Genomic DNA, 20702 nt, shown 5'->3' on the forward strand with positions numbered 1-20702 from the left:
CGGGGGCTTTCCGTTTGTAGTCATTGTTTTTTTTCCTCTCAGAAAAGGAAAGGGCGGGGCTCTTTCGCCTCGCTTTCGCTCTCTGGTGTCTTATATATAGGAATAGGAAAGGTCCCGTTCGCGAGCCTTCCTTTCTGCGAGGCGTCGAAGGGGTAAGTAAGTGGTCGCGCGCTCTTTCTGTCTCCCGGGGAGGGGGGGGGGAGGGGGGAGAGAGAGGTGAGCAGTGGGCGGGGTTTAACCCGTCGCGCGCAGGTCCCCCTTCAGGGGCTCATTTGAATAATAACGAATATTATTTGAATAATAACGACCAAGTCATTCTCAGTTGAGCGCCAGAGGCTCAGGGAGGGAAGAAGAGCCCTTCTCAGGGGATGGGGAGCCTTTCTCCAAACAGTCAAAACATGACAACTTTAAATATATATATGAAAAAACCAATAATAAAGCAGTATATCATTATATGTTATCAGTAGTAATGATATTTAATATATTAGTATTATTATACAGGACTATATTGTATTGTATTATTATTAGTGTATTGTATTGCATCATAATATTAATATATCTATAATAGCATAGCACAATACTATTATATTATTGTTTATCATTATACTGCAAGGCTATAATATAATATTTACATAATATGTGTAATATACTAGCATAGCACAATATTCGAATTATATATTACTATAGTATATCATTATACTGCAAGGCTATTATATAATATTGAATTATATAATATATTTATATTACATGTAACATTACTAAAATATTACAATATAATGGTGTAGGACAATATAGTAATATTTAATACTGATATTGTACTATGCTATTTACATAATATATGTATAATATACTAGCATAGCACAATATTTGTATTATATATTATTATAGTATATCATTATACTGCAAGGCTATAATATAATATAGAATTATATAATGTAATATATTTATTTATATTACATGTAACATTACTAATAATATTACAATATAATGGTATAATGGTATTATAATATAATATTATTATAATAATAATATAATATTATAATAACAAACTGCGTATGTTTTTTGTATGTATTCTTAATTTTAATTTTATATGCTTAAGTGAATTGTATTTTTTAACATTGTATATTTTAACATGTTGTAAACCGCAATGAGTCGCCGCACAGGCTGAGATATTAGCGGTATACAAGCATACCAAATAAATAAATAAATAAATAAATAAATAGTACAATATAGTAATATTTAATACTGATATTTTACTATGCTATTAATATATATATTGTGTGTATATATATATATATTATTCATTTTATATATTACTATATTATTGTATATCAAACTACAAGGCTATAATATATAATATACTAGCATAGCACAATATTCATATTATATACTATTATAGTATATCATTATACTGCAATTATGTAATATAATATAATATAATATAATATAATAATTTATTTATATTACATGTAACATTGCTAATAATATTACAATATAATGGTATAGTACAATATAGTAATATTTAATACTGATACTGTATTATGATAATAATATATATTGTATATATATATATATATATATTATTAATATTATATATTACTATATTATTGCATATCATACTGCAAGGCTATAATATATATAATATTTACATTATAATATTAATATTATATATATATAATATACTAGCATAGCACAATATTTGTATTATATATTATTATAGTATATCATTATACCACAATTATATAATATAATATAATAATTTATTTATTTATATTACATGTAATATTACTAATAATATTACAATATAATGGTATAGTACAATATAGTTATATTTAATACTGATATTGTACTATGATAATATATATTATGTGTGTGTGTGTGTGTGTGTGTGTATATATATATATATATATATATATATATATATATATATATATATCTAGTAAGCCCCTCTGACTCCCCTTCGAGGTGAGAAGGCGGCCTATAAATGTCGTAAATAAATAATATATAATATACAATTATTATATTATATTGTACTATATTAGTATACAACAATATATATAATACACTACCAGTATATTATACTGGTTGTAGTATGTATATACATTATGTTGAAGGATATTATTATTATTAATATTATATTATATTATTATTAATTGATAATATAATATAATAGTATATATTAGTATTATTACATTACAATGTTATTATTTCTATATATTAAACTGTATATTGAGGGGCTCCCAAATGATGTTGCAGGAGGCACTATTAAAATAAAATGGTGGGGTGTGAGGGAAGACTAGCCTACAAATTGCTTCTTAATTCCATTTTTTAAATTAATCTTAACTCTTGGGTTGCTGTGAGTTTTCCGGGCTGTTTGGCCATGTTCCAGAAGCATTCTCTCCGGACGTTTTGCTCACATCTGTGGCTGGCATCCTCAGAAGTTGTGAGGTTTGTTGCACACTAGGCAAGTGAGGTTTATCTATCTGCAGGAGTCTACCATATACCATCCGCCACAGACAAAGATCCACCCAGAGGAAGATCTATCAAGAGAACCACTGAGTGCATAGGGAAGCTAAGGTAGAAACATAACCTACAAACTATCTACAGACACACTAAGAAAATCCAACAAATGCTATGTTCAGCAAAGGACAAGAGGGATCCTCTCACTTCTACAGGAGTCTACTGTATACCATGCAGCTGTGGGCAAATCTACATAGGGACCACCAAACGCAGCATTGCCCAAATACGAATCAAGGAACTTGAAAAGCACTGCAGACTAATTCAAGCAGAAAAGACAGCTATAGCAGAGCACTTGATGAATCAACCTGGACACACATTATTTGAGAACACAGACATGCTGGACCAATCTAACAACCACCATGTTAGATAGACTACACAGAGAAGCCATTGAAATCCACAAGCATGCGAACAAAAGAAAGAAATGAACAAAATCTGGCTACCAGTATTTTTTTATTTTTTAAAAAACCCTCTAACATTAGGACAGTAAATAAAGAGCAACACTGAAAAACAGGGGAATTCCAGACATGAAACAATCAAGGCCAGCAAACACCTACTAATAAAGGATTTCCTCGAGGCAGGAAGCCAGTTTTTGAAGCTGTAAGGCCATTCAATGAATCATAGAATCAAAGAGTTGGAAGAGACCTCATGGGCCATCCAGTCCAACCCCCTGCCAAGAAGCAGGAATATTGCATTCAAATTACCCCTGACAGATGGCCATCCAGCCTCTGTTTAAAAGCTTCCAAAGAAGGAGCCTCCACCAGACTCCGGGGCAGAGAGTTCCACTGCTGAACAGCTCTCACAGTCAGGAAGTTCTTCCTCGTGTTCAGACGGAATCTCCTCTCTTGTAGTTTGAAGCCATAGCTAATCAAAGTGGCCAATTGCAACATTCACACTTGCCTCATTCAGACAATAGTTCTTTCTCCCACCCTGGATATTCCCCAAATATATAAACCTCACTTGCCTAGTTTCCAACAGACCTCTCAAACTCTGAGGATGCCTGCGGGTGCAACGTCAGGAGAGAATATTTCTAGAACATGGCTATACAGCTCGGAAAACGCACAGAAACCTAGTGATTCCGGCCATGAAAACCTTCAACAACACAATCTTAACTCTTACTTGTAACCTTTTTTTTTAAAGGTTCATTTTTTATTTTTTCTTCCATCCTGATTTTTCTGGTGTTATGTGAGGATTTTTTATTATTAATATATTGATTTATATCATACTTTCTTTTGAAGAGACCAAGAAGCTCCCCACTTTTAAAAAACAGTAGAAATCACAGTGTGCAATGTATAAACATTAAAATAGAATGAAACATAACACCCTAAAATGTTGAGTGCTGTACTTCCTCACTTTTTTCCTCACTTCTCTAAAAAGTTAACGTTTGGTTTCTTAAGAACAGCGCAGCTTGTGTGGTCTGTTAGGGTTTGGTTTTGTTTTTTGTTTTTTAAGGAAAACTTACGTAAGGACCACTCTCTTGTATATGTTTTAAAAATGCACAACAGAGTAGACTTTATGTAAGTGGATTCATTTTTGCAGTGAGTTTTCCTAGCTCTCAAGTAATTATTTATTTGGTGAGATGATACTAGGGAGAAATTAAAGAGAGAAGGAAATAAAACCAAAGCCCCCCCCCCCCCCCCCCCCGGTAGATTTATCATTGTTTGTTTGTTTGTCTCTCCAGATTCTAAATAGTTACTGCAGTGCTGAGGCTGGAGTATATAGATAATAATTTTATTTCTTACCCATGTCTCCTCTGTATATGTTAAAATGCATAGACAATGGGGTTTCCCGTCAAACAACCTCAGAGCTTGCCTGTAATTTTCCATTGTTTCTTTAGAAGCGGACAGATTCCTGAGCTGAGCTGAGATTCTATTTCAGGGTGAAAACTAGGGTTGTTGTTTTTTTTACTTTAAAGAGAACCAGGTCCCATCTACACAGTGTATAAAATCCAGATCATCTGCTTTGAACTGGATTATATGGCAGTGTGGACTCAGACAATCCAGTTCAAAGCAGGTAATGTGGATTATCTAGAATATATAAAAATCATTTATATTCTGCCCTCACTCACCCTCTCTGCCTTGATATTCTGGATTATATGCCAGTGTAGAAGGGCCCTTAGTTGGTTTGACTTTTTTTAAAGAAGACAGGCACAATCCTCAGCATGTTTAATTAGGGGATTTTCTAGTAATTTTACACAACACAAAAAGCCCATTCTGGTTGGAATTAAAATATTCTTAGATATAGATCCTTTGGTATGATGACTGGGGTGGTTTCACATGGTTGAATTTAGAGCATGACTAAGGGTGCATCCACTCTGTGGAATGCATTTTGACCCCACTTGAACTGCTGTGACTCAATTCTGTGGAATCCTGATTGTTGTATGGTGAAGTGCCAGCACTCTTTGGCCGAGAAAAGGTTATTTTTCATTTGGTTGGGTCAAAACCTCAGTCATAATATATGGCAAGATGCTTGGTTGTTTTACAATATTTCTCATTTAATTAAAGTAACCCTCATGGAAAGTTTTGGGAGATGGCAGGACAGAGACTGCACTTCTGTGGGTAGTAGTTTTGGAACATATGTTAGTCTGTGGATAAGGGGGTTGTACTGTAAATGTAGTGATATGGCTACGCATTTTTATAAATAGCTGGTATAGTGTATGATATAATAATCAGTCTAGTTACTATGTTGATATCATTTATATGGAACTATATTTCAATGTGCCATTATAAAGAATGATTAAGACAGCAACCCACTCCCAAAAGTTTTCATTCTAAACTAAAAGTAGTAAACCATAGAAGAGTGATGGAAAATAGGCATAATAATAATAAGCTTTATTTATATTCCACCCCCTCTCCCTGAAGGGACTCAGGCGGCATAGGGAAAGAATATGTGATTATTGTCTTAGTTACATAAGGGTATAAAGATAGCAGAGTAATTGCAGGTTTGGCATAGGCGTGAGCAAGTAATTGATGGGTATGTTCTGCCAGCTGCTGCACATTTGGGGAAAAAACAGGTAGTTAGAAGTCTTTTTTATTTTATTTTTTAAAAATGGTGATTGTTTTTAAAGTGTGAAACATCAGGAGTGCATTGCAACCTACACTTAGAGGGTGAGTTGACACTTTTGGAAATTTCCAGAAAATGCAGTGTGTTAATCCCTGTTATCCAAAGTTTGTGTGTGTGTGTGTGTGTGTCTATGTATATGGCTGGAATTGCACTTAAAAATGTACCTGTTCCGACTTACAAACAAATGCAACGTAAGAAAAGAGCTTCAGAACCTATCCTGTTTGTAACTTGGGAACTGCCTTTACAGGGAATCTGGTGTGGTTGGAGAATGCAGAAATTTAACAGGAACTTAATTTGCTTTTTCCTGGTATAGGGACAGCTTATATAAGAATGGGATTTTAAAAAAATGTGTTAATGTTTTAAATGTTGTAATTTGTTAATTGTTATGTGGGGATTTATGTTGTTTATTTATTTACTACATTTATATCCTGCCCTCTCTCATCCTGAAGGGGACTCAAGTGGCTTACAAGTTATATGTACATACAATATATTATATTATCAGCATGGCACAATATTGGCATTATATATTACTATGCTGTACTATACCACTATACTGTAATACAGTTACTAATATTACATGTAATATATAATATATAATTACATTATTATATTGTATTATTATATTATATTGTATTACATCATAATATTAATATATGTATATACAATATATTATATTATTAGCATAGCACAATATTAGTATTATATAGTACTATATTTTTGAGTGTAACTGTCTGATTTTATAGGTTGTAAGTCACTTTGAGTCCCCTTGCAGGGAGAAAAGCAGGATATAAATAAATAAATAAATAAGTTCCTGAATATGTGCTTTATACCTGTACCAGTCATCCATCTAGCCTAGTATTGTCAACATGGACAAGCAGTAATTGTTCAAACTGTTAGGCACCTTCTGCCCATAGAGCATGTTTGCTCAGCTCTGACTTCTCCAAAAAATCTTTTGCAGAAGTTGAATATCCCTTTCACAGGTTGACTATTCTGCTCAGATTAATCTTCACACATCATATTTTCTTTCTTTGGAAGGCTTACCCAGTAACGTGGAAGCTTTCTATATCCAGGTAGAAGCCAATTTAGTTAAACTCTCAAACATATTGCCATATCTGCACTTACAGTCCTAGGATCAAGAAGATGTCTGAAGGATTCTACCACTAGGTCTCCTTCAGCACTTAGTGCTCTGGTCTAGGTGTAAAAAGATTAATTCAGATTCTCTGTGTTAGGATAATGAAATAAATAGCTGAGGATAAGGACAGGCCAATTTGCTCAGTGCATAAGAAATGGTATTGCTGAATATGGCTCTTCTTTGCAATCTTTGCAACTCACACATATGACCACTCACGGATGACCCACTCAAAGGTCTATTCTTTTTGCTTGGTTTCTCTGCCAGTGTTTTTGACAATTTTTTGGTAAAAAGTCTAGACCAGAGTTGCGCACCCAACCAATCGGAACTGCTTAAACACTAGCTCAGTGGTGTTGATGTTGATTCTTTGTTGTTTTTCAGTGGACATATTGTGGGCAAAAATGATGTCAGCTGAGTATCAGCCCTTTGTAACTTGGTATAGCCAAGAGCTTACATTTCTGCCTGAACGTATAACTGTGGAATGAAGTTTAAAACTTTATTTCCCTTGAATTGTTATAATATTGTATAACAGTATGTGACTATAGCACACTATTCTTTTAAATACCTGATAAATATATATGTATTCTTTTTATGCAGGTCTGGTGACGTGAAGCACTTCTGTTTATCACACTTCATATTATTATCACTTTCTCCTTGTGACTCCCAAATTGCAGTATGGCTGCCTAAATCCCTTGTAAGGGGCATGACTTTGAAGCCTTGGAGATAGTTTTGTGCTTGAATAAATTGTTCACGTTGTTTTCATTATCAAAGAGAACTTCTAAGAAAATAGGCATGACCTGCTATGTTATCTTGGTTAATAAGTATATAAGTATAGACTTTTCCCCTACAACACAACATTGTTTTGTTGAATCTTATAGTAATTCAATAATGTTAAAGCAACCTGGTTGAAATTAGTTCTGAAGATTTAATGACAACATTAGGAACTAAATGATCCAAGACAATGTAGCTTGTTAGTGCCTGAAGCAAGTTCATAGCGGCTGGCAGAGATCACCATTGCCTTAATATGGTCTTATATGGAGTTTTTTTTGAAGTGGAGAAAGGCATTGAAGATAGCCGTTGTGAGGAAAGATGCATTAATTTTGAAAAGTTTTTTTTACAGAAGTTATAGAGAAAAATGTCAAAAAAACACCTCTTATTGAAGTGGTTTCTTCAATAACATAAAGTCTTGCAGTTATCCTGACCTGTTTTCCTTGGACATCCTTTTCTTTCAGTTGGGTTCATGCCCAAGTGTGCTTGTTTAGGATTAATTCCTTAGTTCCTCCATAATTTCAAAGCCATCCCCCCCATCACTTTTAAAATATAAGAAATAATGTAGACATTGTTGCTGATAAAACTGGTATTTTAAATAAGATTAGTTCTGGAAAAAAAGCAATAGTTAGTTGAAAATGATACTTTTTGGATTATTGAGAAATTTTAAATGGGTGTTTCAAATAAGGAATTGGATATGATGTTTCACTTTCAGGTTCTTATGTTATGATGGCCTGGAAGTTAATCAGACTTGCACAAAACTATCTCCAAGGCTTCAAAGTCATCCCCTTCTCCTGTCCTGTTTGATCATAATGAACACTTTCGACACTTTTGCAGCCAAGCTGAAGAACTTTTCTGATGTTGGTCAACTGAAGTATGATCTGTCGTGTGAACTCTTCAGGATGTCTACATTTTCAACATTCCCTCTTCATGTACCAGTGTCTGAAAGGAGTCTTGCCCGTGCTGGTTTCTATTATACTGGTGTGAAAGACAAGGTGAAATGCTACAGTTGTGGCTTAATGTTGGACAACTGGAAAAAAGGTGACAATCCTCTGGATAAGCATAAACAACTGTATCCCAGCTGCAGTGTTGTTCAGAATCTCACTTCATTGAACAATCTCGGCTCATCATTTTATTCTGCCTTTTCGCCTCCATCTATGTCTGTTGGACATTCTTCCCCTCATGCCCCACAACAAACACCAAATTTGGATCAAGTTGGCTATTTCAGTGGAAGCTTTTCCAGTGTTCCCCAGGAGCTGTCTAAGTCGACAGAAGGTCTTTCACATGTGAGACCTAAAGTTGCCAACAGTGCAATGAGCTCAGAGGAAGCCAGATTGCTCACTTTCAAAACATGGCCATTGACATTTCTGTCACCTTCCTCTTTAGCAAAAGCTGGATTTTATTACATAGGGCCTGCAGACAAGGTGGCTTGTTATGTATGTGGTGGTCACCTTGGTAACTGGGAGCCAAAGGATAATGCCATGTCAGAACATCGGAGGCACTTTCCAACCTGCCCTTTCGTGGAACAAACTCAAAGCCAGCCCAGCTTCACAGTTTCCAATTTGAGCATGCAAACTTACAGAGCTCGTGTTGTCACTTTCGAAAATTGGCCGATGACAGTTCCAGTTCTGCCTCAGCGGCTTGCAGATGCTGGCTTTTATTATGTTGGTAAGTGAGCTATTCTTCATGCTCAGGATGCTATTTAAATTTTTGAGCACTCTGACTCTTGTATTAATTTTTTTTAAATGCTATGTACATTTTTTTAAAAGGTCGCAATGATGATGTCAAATGTTTTTGCTGTGATGGAGGACTCAGATGTTGGGAGTCTGGGGATGATCCATGGGAGGAACATGCGAAATGGTTTCCAAGGTATATTTTTAAATTCTTGCTTATAACAGTAATAAAATATGCTTATATACTTGCTTCCATTGTCAAGGGTCAGACTAATCTCACTGAAAGGAATTATTATTATTATTATTATTATTAACTTTATTTATACCCCACAAAATCTCCCGAAGGACTCGATGCGGCTTACAAAGGCCAAGGCCGCCAACAAACAACAACATACAATACACAATAAAACTCATAAGCAAATAATAAAACAAAATACTTAGTCTTCTGTCCAGTCAGAGTGAGTAATTGTCTTGGATCGCAAACTCAGTTTCAAAGGCAAATGCAGCTCACCCAATACCGTATTACACAGGTACTTTACCATGCTGGTCATGAAATAAGGTTGTTTAGGAATTTATAGGTCATAGCCAGCATATTGCATGGAAACCAGTCTGTTTCCATGCAATATGCTGGTTATGATCTATAAATTCCTATACAGCATACCTGCACAACTTGAAGCCCTCCAGGAGTTTTTGGACTTCAGTTCCCAGAATTCCAGTCCACTGGACAAGCTGACATGGGCTTCTTTGATTCCTAAACACCTGGAGGGCCCAGGTTGCCCAAGCCTGCTATGCAGTTTAGGTCCAGACTATCTGAAAGACTACACCTCTATATCAACCTGCCAGAGAAAGTCCTAAGTTCTACAAGGGAAAGCTACCATCACTGGGTCCTGCCACCATCACCAGCTTGCATGGTGAGGACATGAGAGAGAGACCTCTCAGTGGCTGTTTTTACCCCTGTTACTCCCTTTGGTGGGAAATAAACTGGTTCCCTCCCTTGTTTTCCTTTTGCTGGTAGGAGAAGGCATTATTATTCATGCAGGCTTTAAAAATCTAAGCTTTTTATGGCAATATTTTATTCCCCTTAAACTTGTGTATGTTTTATACTGTTTTATGTGCTACTGGGCTTTAGTAAAATATTCAAACTTTTGGATCAATTTAACCTTAGCTTATTTTTAAGTTATTAGCTACCTCTACAATCTAGGTGATTGATATTTAGGATACTGCTTGTGCTGAATTCTCCACTTTTAAGTAGATGAATAGAACTGAAATGGTCTAATGTATAGAGCCAAAATCTTGGGAGTTTATGAGTTATGAGTTACTGTACTCAGTTTAGGGTGAAGTTCCTACTGAAATATAGTTCCAGGGTCTCAACAAGTATGGAAAAGATTCCATATGTTCTTCAGAAGTAACATGATTGCATCTGTAATTGATACACTGGATAACTGTTTTTGTAATCTAATTTTGTTTGGGGTAGTGTTTTAATACAAACTTCTAAAATAGGTTTTAACATTTAGTGCATCATCCAGGACCAAGTTTATAATCAATATTTTTATTCACTGTCAATTAAGTGTAGCATTTCATTAGCAAATCATTTGTTAAATCTTCACAGCAGACTGCATTACTCTAATATTTTTGTTTGGTTTTTTTTTTCATTTTGTCCACCACTACAATATGAAAAATAACACTTGATGCATTTTTCTCTTCTAGGTGTGAGTATCTGATTCACCGAAAAGGTCAAGAGTTTGTTCGATGTGTTCAAGCAAGATTCCCGCATCTTCTAGAACAGGTACTCTAAATGCTAATGTATTTTTGTTGTAAAAACAAATATGTATGTCTTTCTGAGTGTAACATCACAGTTTTCTGCACACTGACATGTTGGCATTTAGGAAGGGCCTTTGATTTTTTCATTAATTCTCTCTATACTTTACCTAAGTTGACTATATGCTTGTGCTGAAAGTGGTGATAAATCAACATTACTGCATGCTGGGGTCTTGACACATGCATACACATATCCTGACATCTATCCTGCCAACTGCCTAAAGAGGTTGGCAGGTACACTTTTGATTTTGCAGACTGAATTCAGGGAGGTTGGCTGCAGCATTGTGTTATGATTTTAAAAAATCCACAACAGCCATCACTTCTATGGCTGGGCTTCCAAGTTTGTTTGTGTGCACTTACCTGCATCCCAACTTCATGGTTTTCTTGCAAAAAATGCTAGTTTGTGCTCTAAAGCTGCATGCTGAAATAAGTTCTTGAGGAATGTGAAAGGCATACATTGCCAGAAATGGCCCTGCGAAAGAAAAAAAAAATGAAAAGGAGCAGAAGTACACTTCTGGGTTTGAAAAAATGGGTATTTAAAATGTTAAATAGTATGGGGGTGTTTCCTGTTGCCTATTTAAAAGGTTAATTCTCAAGCTTGAAATCTTCCGCATGAGTCAACTCACTCTTTTGTAGGAAGCGCAAGATATCACTCTGTGGAGGAAGGACTAACTGAGGGCCACAAAAACAGCCTTGGGGTTTTGTTTGCCAACCTAGACTCTTGATTCTAGAAAAGGGTTGGGAATCATTAGTCTTCCAGATGTTGTTAAATTCCCAGCATTCCTCACCATGGGTTACTGGGGCTGCTGGGAGTTGCAGGTTTGAACAGGTCTGATCCTTGTTCTATACTGAATGTGAGATGAATAGACCTAGTTACTATTGAAAGACTTGTATCTATGTGGCCTTCTTTGTGTGGGAAGGAGTGGGGAGGTTGCTTGCTGCTGCTATAAATAAATGTGCAGTTACAGCATGTGTCTTAATTTAATTACGTAGCAGAAGCACATAGTGATAATTGAGAGAACATATGATGCTTACAGTGAAACAGGAAAGTGCAGTTTCAGTATTGCAAGGCAATTGGGGATATTTTCTGAGTTGCTTTGAGTGAGCCTTATGATTTAAATGGTCAGCTGAGCAGGTTGTTTAAACTTCTCAAATCATGCATTTAACGAGGCTTGTGTGGTTGAAAATTATGTTTATTATGTTTTCCTGTCTATTCTACTAGGTACAGCAAATGTTTAAAATTGTAGACTTGAACTACAGGCTTTTTAAAAATGGGGATTACTTCTGCTGGCAGATGACAATATCATGTGGGTGAAGCGGTATAACATATGGAGATATAGATATGAAATTTGGGCATTATTTCCTGTAGAAGAAGGAGTTCCTTGAGCCAGAAAATTGGCATGGGATCTGATCTTAACATCTGCTGTCATTCTTCCAATAAGTATGTAGTACATAGCAAGAGTGAACGATTTATGACCCTCCAGATCTACCTCTCATATTATCTTTCACCATTGACTACATAATGATCAGGTCTAATAGGAGTGACAGTCTTAACAATTTTTGTTAGATCATGAGTTTTTCAGGTCAAATGCCGTTGTGCTTGGGGTAAAGTGCACAGAGTTGTTTTGCATCAAAATATTAAGACAATCTAACAAAGCAAATTCAGCGTTTGCACAAAGTATTGTTTTGTGTGCACAAAAATAGTCTCTTTCTCATGCAAGTCTTTTTGTTTTGTAGCTGTTATCCACTTCAGATACTCCTGTGGATGAAAATGCTAGTCCACCAAGTAAGTGGAATTGTCTGTGTTTTTGTCACTTGCTACTGTGTTGATGCTTGTGTCAAAGTGAGATTTAGTTATTGTTGCATCTTACTGAACAACTGGGATGCCAGCTTGTGTTATTTCTAGAATGCGAATGAGTCATCACTTCTGTGTTTGCACTCCCATCAATCAATAAACATCTGCAAATAACATTAGTGACAACCTAGTAGCAACAAAAAGCACTGGCAAAAATTAATAATCAGTAAACACCTCCTTGAAATCAGTCTTAGGGTAGTTCATGTAATTTTTTTGAAATTCATCAGTAAATTGAATAACCAAATCTATCGGTAAGCTTAAAATATTAGGGAAATATGTTTTGAGTAACTTTTGCATATGACTGAAGTGTCATTGGCCTATGATGGAAGTCTGCCAGATGGTGTGCAGGTGTTGGTAGTGGAGAGCTGGGACGGCACTCTGGGGTGCTGAAATATTTGGATCAAAAACTCAGCCGACATTGGTAGTGTTCAGACTAGCAATCCCAAACATGCTGATGGTATGAGGTTGCCTGCCCTTAATGGAATGTCGTAGCAAGAGCAGAGGTGTCCCCTTAAGAGCTGGTTTGTGATTTAAATTAAACACAAATTAAGCACCAAATGTTGCTGCCTAGCAAAGGGAATCAGTCCTGTCTCAAGTGTTGCACTTTACAGCCACCCTGGTTAAGATGAGAGGCCATGGCCTGAGATAAATGTGGCCAGTCAGTAGATATTATTAAACCAACTGGACTGGTTCTTTAAAGTAGGAGAAAGCATTTTTGTGTATTCACATACTCAAATTCCAAATACAGTAGATTCTCACTTAACTGGCATCCATAGGAATTGATAGGTGCTGGATAAATGTAGTTTCTGGTTGCTTGGAAGTTACTATTCAAATAGGCCCAACTAATATTATACCCCAGGAGCACCCCCCGGTGGTGCAGTGGGTTAAACTGCTGAGCTGCTGAAGTTGCTTACTGAAAGGTCACAGGTTCAAATCCATGAGCAGCGTGAGATCGCGCTGTTAGCCCCAGTTTCTGCCAATCTAGCAGTTCGAAAACATGCAAATGTGAGTAGATCAATTGGTACCTCTCCGATGGAAAGGTAACGGCATTCCATGCAATTATGCCAGCCACATGACCTTGGAGTTGTCTACGGACAACACGGGTCTTCAGCTTAGAAATGGAGATGAGCACCAACCCCCAGAGTCTGACACGACTGGGCTTAATGTCAGGGGAAAATTTTACCTTTTTGATACTATACCCTATGCTATGCCATACTATTAACTCTTTATTGATTTGATATTAATGTTAAAATACAACCCCTCCCACAACTAAGTCAACTAAAGGGAGTCCTGTTGGATTCATTGCTTACGCTTGAGGCTCAGGCGTCGGTGGTGTCCGGGAGGGCTTTTGCACAATTGAGACTCATGTGCCAACTGCGACCATACCTTGCGAAGGCTGATCTGGCCGGGGTGGTCCATGCCTTGGTCACCTCTAGATTGGACTACTGTAATGTGCTCTACGTGGGGCTGCCCTTGAAAACGGCTCGGAAATTCCAAATGGTCCAACGGGCAGCAGCCAGGATGTTAACTGGGGCTCCTTGCAGAGAGAGTCCAACCCTCCTGTTCAAGGAGCTCCACTGGCTGCCGTTTATTTTCCGAACCCAATTTAAGGTGCAGGTGCTTACCTACAAAGCCCTAAATGGTTTGGGACCATCCTACCTGCGTGACCGCGTCTCCATGCGCTCACTTCGTTCATCCGGAGAGACCCTGCTCGTGATTCCGCCTGCGTCGCAGGCGCATTTGGTGGGGACGCGAGACAGGGCCTTTTTTGTGGTGCCCCCCCAACTCTGGAACACCCTCCCAAAAGATCTTAGACAGGCCCCTACATTGGTAGTCTTTAGAAAGAACTTGAAGACCTGGCTGTTCCGATGTGCCTTTCCAGAATAGGAATCGCCAAAAACAAGTCCCAGAAGCACTTTATTGGAACTAAGATTGCTGCACACTGCGCACTGCACTTACCCTATAATCCTTACATATCACCTGTCACATCAGCACTTTTAATCCTGTACCCATTACTCTGGCCCGGCCCAGTTTTATAGTGTCCTGATGCATTGTTTATTGCTTGTTGTTTAATATTGCTTTAACTGTTTTTAATTTGCTTCAAGTGTTGTATTGTTATGTTGTGTTTTGAGGCCTTGGCCTTTGTAAGCCGCATCGAGTCCTTCGGGAGATGCTAGCGGGGTACAAATAAAGATGATAATAATAATAATAATAATAATAATAATAATAATAACAACAACAACAACAACAACCTTCAACTATCACTCCACCGGCCATTGAGTGGGAGGGAGGCAGCCAGTCAGCCATACACTGCTACATTGTGCCTCATTTTATGTATTATATCTTATTTATCTTTTGTATATTGTAAGCCTTGTGACCAAATTAACATTTTGTAAGCCTCTGAGTCCTTTTGTGATTATAAAATTTCTAAATAAAAGATAGTTATTAAAATCAAATAAGACAAACTTAATGTAATAGTTTTACTGTATTATGAAAACAACATTGTGAATGCAATAGGAATTATTTCTTGATTTTTTTTGCCAGTTACTTGAGAATTCCAATAGCTTGAGTTCCAGTTAACTGGGACTCTGTTGTGCTAAAATGTCTTTAAACAGATATCTGTACAGACACATTTATTTAATGGGGTTCTATAGAATTATTATTTTTTTTTACAATCTTAGATGTAGAATCTGGTGCAGTTTTGATTTTTAATGAAAACTACCTCTTCAATAGCCATATGAATCTCATATTTAAAGATGTAATGCAGTACTTTTCTCTGTAAGTAGTTATTCGTATTGAACCTGGTGAAAATGGTTCAGAAGACGAAGTCATCATGAAAACCCCTGTAGTTGAAGCTGCATTGGAGATGGGATTCAGAAGACGACTGGTCAAGCAGACTGTTCAAAATAAAATCTTAAGCACTGGAGAGAATTACAAAAGCATAAATGATCTTGTGTCTGACCTCATTGCTGCAGATGACGAAAAGAGGGATGATGAGAAGGAGCCACAGATGGAGGAATCAACTTCAGGTATGTACAAACCTTGATAACAGTCAGATGTTTTTGTTCCTGGTTGCAAGAAATACTTTTCTTCTCATCACAAAAGTTCTAGAGTTCTTAGGGCAATTCCTGTCAAAGATATTTTATGCTTTTCAGTTTAAGCCAATGCTCATTGCAAAAAACAGAGCTAGAATATTTCTCAACAGATGATTATTTAGCCTCTGCATGACAGTTTTTGGCAAAGGGGCTACTGATTCCAGGCAGTTGGTTGCATTGCTGGATTTATCTTTTTGCCAGCAAGCTTTTTGCCAGCAAGCTTTCCAAGTAGCCACCCCCTTTAACCTAAGACTATTTGACATATTCCTGTTTCAGGTGAGAGACAGATCTCATATTTTATGTCAGTGCTACTCAAAAGCTTGGTGGTTTGTGAGCTATTGGTTTCCATCGTGAAGCAAGTTTGCACGAAACAAAAAGTTGATGAGAATGAATATAATTTTCCCTTCATGTCCCGGGGGGGGGGGGGGGGGTGAAAAATACTTTTATGTCTCTAATAGTTTCTTTCAGTATCCCTTTTTGGAACTTCAAACTCAAAACTGTCTTCAAGTGGTTACAAGCCCCTCTGTTGTTAATAATAATAATAATAATAATAATAATAATAATAATAATAATTTTAACTCATCCTCTCCCTCAAGGGACTCAAGTTGGCTTAGATCACATTTTAACCTGAAAGTAATATTTTTATTCAAAGTCATGTTCTAAGAGAAAGTTTAGGCTTGTTTTTAAAAATTGCATGTGTCAGCCGTTATAAAACCTCTGGACTTTTTCTGAAATAAAATCATGGGCATAAGAGGGAGAAAGGTTTTGTGAAAGTAGAATGATTTCACTGTGATCTTCTTTTGATTATTGTATTCCAGATTTGTCCTTAATCAGGAAGAACCGAGTGGCATTGTTTCAGCGCTTGACATGTGTTCTTCCTATTCTAGAATGTTTATTAGCATCCAAAGCAATAACTAGTCTTGAATACAAAGTTATTAAACAGAAAACCCAGACACCCTTGCAAGCAAGAGAATTGATTGATACCATCTTGGTGAAAGGAAACAAAGCTGCAAACATATTCAGAAACTGTTTACAAGAATCTGATCCTGTGTTATACCAAGACTTATTCGGTGAGTTTGCAAAAATGTGGCAATTAGTATCTGATAGTTGCTTTCCTTGAAGAGTGGCAGCTTTGGACTGTTGTAGTCCATAGCAAAAATATGGCTTTTCAATAAGCTATATAAAATTTTTGTTCTGTAATTATACCAGGGATACCTACAGACAAAACCTCCAATCTGTTTAGAACGGTTTGAAAGAGCTTATTTGGAATACACACACACACATATATCCAGTTTCTCTCAGAAAAAATGGATGGTAAAATTTTTCTTTTTCTTTTTTTTTTTAGTGGAGAAGAATATGACGTATATTCCAGCAGATGTTTCAGGTAAATATACATGTTGGAAGCATTTGGAATAGTTATTGCTTGTAAGGTGGATAGGGGCATTTGAAACATCTATGTGTAAACCGCTTTGAGTCCCCCCAGTGGTGAGAAAAGCGGTATATAAATGCTGTAAATAAATAAGTTCAGAATACACATTAGGAGCTATAAAGTATTATACTTTTTTCACCCAACATTTACAAAAACAAAGCCAAAATTTAAACTGATTCATGAGTTGTGTAATTGCAGGTGCCTTGCACATTATAAAAAGGCTGAGAGCTTCACTCTTTGCCTCCTCTTACAATAGTAAGAAAAGTATACTTAGCATTACAAGTTCATTGGGAATGTGTGAACTAAATATTCATCTGGAGTTCTATTATAATTTTCCATCCAAAGAAAGGCAGCCATATTTAACTTATAAAACTTGATTTTTTTCCCCAGTAGGGATGCATTTCTTCATTTGATCTGACTGTATCCACAATTCTAAGCATTATGATGCCTTTTGAATCATGGTTATCCTTCAAGGTGTTATCTCTTCTAATGAGATGATACAGCATTTGGATAAAAATATACCAAAATGTTTATTTTCATATAAATGTTTATAAATGCATATCCTGCAAGAAAATAAGGTTAAAAACAAACTAAATTTGTATGTGTGCATGAAGTTTTTTGAAGTTTTGAAAAAATAAACCCAGAGATAAAGGTGAAATTGGGTCAAAACATAATTTTGCCTCTGAAATAAAGCACCAAATCTATGGGTATCTTGACATGTTCACCAGGGAACTTCTTTGGAGGATCGGTGCTTAAATTTCTTCTTTTGGCTGTTAGAAAGCCCCAGTTTGTATTGTTAAATGCAGAAAAGAATGTGTTCATAACATGCTGGTTATCACATTCATATTATGAAGCAGAAGAACATGGTTTAGAAAGTTATGTTTCTTTATATTTCTCTACAGGCCTATCTATGGAAGAACAGCTGAGAAGACTGCAAGAAGAAAGAACATGCAAAGTTTGTATGGACAAGGAAGTGTCCATTGTTTTCATCCCATGTGGCCATTTAGTAGTTTGTAAAGAATGTGCCCCTTCTCTTAGAAAATGCCCCATATGCAGGGGAACAATCAAGGGTACTGTACGGACGTTTCTTTCATGAAGAGAATGTACTTTTTGATCTGTGCTTAGTGTTACCTGAAGATGCCTTGCTGTCTACAATTGCAATAAAGTAGTCAATGCTGGGTCAGTTTTGGAGCCATTTAATCTTACAGAGTGTCAGAAAGGACTGTGATTCCAGAAAACAGGCCATGCCAGAATTAGCCCTATGGTGCCTACCAGTGGCATGTTTCCTAAGACAGAGTGTCAACTGTATGCATGTTATTGCAGCCTGGTGCCTTTCAAACTTTGCTATGAGTGATTTATGAATCTCTTGGAAACTTTTATGGAAGTGGCCTCCAATATAGTTGGACCTTGTTAACCTAATATATATTTTGTATGAGCAATCTTACTATAAATAAAAGTTTAAGCATCTGCATGAAGTGTTCTAGTTGCAGAACAGATTAGATAACTTTGAAGGATTTCATATTATTTCTTAATAGCATGCATATACAACAAAATAAATTGAAGGCTTGACTTTAAAAAGATACTTGTCTTTGTGAAATAAAGCTGTTGGTAAAAGTTCAAGAAAAATTCTGGAAATTATTTTCTGGAGTGTTTCATTAAAGCAATGGTGGGCAAATATGAAAGCCTGAAGGGCCACAATAGCCAACCAACAGACCTGGGATATTTTTTACCCATGACTGCAACTTTGTCCATAAAATAAAAAATGTTGCTCTCCAAATGTCCTAGGGAGAAATGAGGGAATCCTCATCATATTTTGGAGGCTTCCTGGCCTCCAGGGAGCATTTTGGGTAATTTTTCAGGTCAATTTTCCCTAGAAACAATTGTTACTCCTATGACATTTAGAGGGGTTCCAGATGCCCTCTACACCTCTCTAAAACCATTTGGTGGGCTTTCAAAGTATTAAAGAGTAGCCGGAAATGCCTTTTGGCCCTCCTGCTTTTCTGAGTGGGATATGGGAGAGGCAAGGTTTTGTTTCACACAACTTGGATTTCTGAAACAAATGACTATCTCCTAATAAAATGCACAAAGTCGATTGATAACCATGGTGGAAGATTCTTATTACAAATGTGTATTTTAAAATAAAGTAGCCCAACAGTGCCTCCAGTTCTGCATTTCTTTTATTGTGGGTATTTCTATTGCTATTCTGATACGATGAATATTATTGGTTGCAAAGGCTGGATAGAGGAAAGTTAGAGAGTCAATGTGATGAACAGAATTTCAGTTTAATAGAGGGATTCTTATTTGTATTCCCAATAATAATGGTACTTTTCTGTATTTGTTCCAGGCAGTATTCAAAAAATTGAATTTCCTTGCTCTTGCTGTTTGACCTGTTTTTCCTTCATGCTTGTTTTTGAGATTGGGTCTCATGAGCAGTTTAATTTTGAGCTGTATTTTGGTTCATTGTGTTCAGATGTATTCATAACCAGGGATGAACATAGATCCCATTAAACTCTACCAGATTTCAAAACCAATTCATCATTTCATGCCTTTCAGTCATATGGCCAGCAACCATTGCTCTCAAGTTAGGCGATTCTTGATATAGAAAGAGGTTGGCCGTGTCAGCTGATACTTTTTAACTTGAAAATGAACATCAGAAGAACTTAGTGAGGTTACTCATTTGGACTGCATTTCCCAGAACCAGCATAGCGACTGGCTGTAGTTATTATTATGGTAGCTGCAATCGCAACAAGTAATTTCTCTAAACTATGCAAATAACAATCTCCTTTGCAACACACAGGGTTCTGGGTGCAACAATTTGTGGAATGCAACTGACCAATAGCAAATGTGAAAAGGTTCAGAACTTTTTCTAATCAAAGCATTGAAAATTAAAAAAAAATGTTGATGTCTCTTAAGCAACTGAAGCAAAATTAGAAAGGCATTACCGCAAAGAAAAACTTCATGTGAGATGCTGGCTCTAGAGTTTTAGGCAGGTCCAAGAAGGGAAAGATAAACCAATTTTCCTATGCAAGGACTGGAGTTTTCCTCATCAAAAGTGCTGTTTATGTTAACAAGGAGTAAAGTTTATACCATTAGGAAACACTTGAAATCAGTTCATATCACGAGGGATGTAGCTCAGATAAAGGCTGAGGCTTCAAATCCATTACTGGCTGAGAAATGCGTCAACCTAAAATAGTGTCAGTCAATGCTAGTGCAGGGTAGACTAGTGGAGTTACCATCTCCCTTAGCTAGGAAAGGTGAGAGCTGTGGGGAATCAGAAATCCTGCAATATCTACAGCAGGAGAAAGAAGGTCAAGGTTTCTAGGTGATGTTTCAGTGCAACACCCAGCATTCTTTA

General features: G+C 36.5%; 1 protein-coding gene across 4 annotated transcripts; it reads left to right on the forward strand.

Annotated features, from left to right (window-relative positions):
• The first annotated feature begins 43 nt into the window (after window positions 1-43).
• BIRC2 (baculoviral IAP repeat containing 2) lies at window positions 44-19504 on the forward strand. Of its 4 annotated transcripts, none has more exons than XM_060771057.2 (9): window positions 44-152; window positions 7307-9145; window positions 9247-9346; window positions 10858-10936; window positions 12706-12754; window positions 15799-15852; window positions 16737-16988; window positions 17264-17302; window positions 18250-19504. In XM_060771057.2, exons 2-9 carry the CDS (start codon window positions 8290-8292, stop codon window positions 18441-18443), a joined length of 1623 nt encoding a protein of 540 aa, XP_060627040.2. In that variant the 5' UTR covers window positions 44-152; window positions 7307-8289; the 3' UTR covers window positions 18444-19504. The 4 variants fall into 4 exon arrangements, with proteins under 4 accessions (XP_060627040.2, XP_060627036.2, XP_060627039.2 ...); XM_060771053.2 differs by having other exon boundaries at window positions 45-152; window positions 15607-15852; XM_060771056.2 differs by having other exon boundaries at window positions 45-152; window positions 15610-15852.
• Window positions 19505-20702: the final 1198 nt, after the last annotated feature.

The sequence above is a fragment of the Anolis sagrei genome, chromosome 3 (assembly GCF_037176765.1).
Source record: "Anolis sagrei isolate rAnoSag1 chromosome 3, rAnoSag1.mat, whole genome shotgun sequence".
Lineage (NCBI taxonomy): Eukaryota > Metazoa > Chordata > Lepidosauria > Squamata > Dactyloidae > Anolis > Anolis sagrei.

Excerpts from the sequence above, each read along its gene's own strand:
- BIRC2 (XM_060771053.2), top strand. The coding sequence starts at position 8,290 with ATGAACACTTTCGACACTTTTGCAGCCAAGCTGAAGAACTTTTCTGAT. Across the intron at positions 15,853-16,736 it reads GATGGAGGAATCAACTTCAG|ATTTGTCCTTAATCAGGAAG; the intron begins GTATGTACAAAC and ends ATTGTATTCCAG. Across the intron at positions 16,989-17,263 it reads GTTATACCAAGACTTATTCG|TGGAGAAGAATATGACGTAT; the intron begins GTGAGTTTGCAA and ends TTTTTTTTTTAG.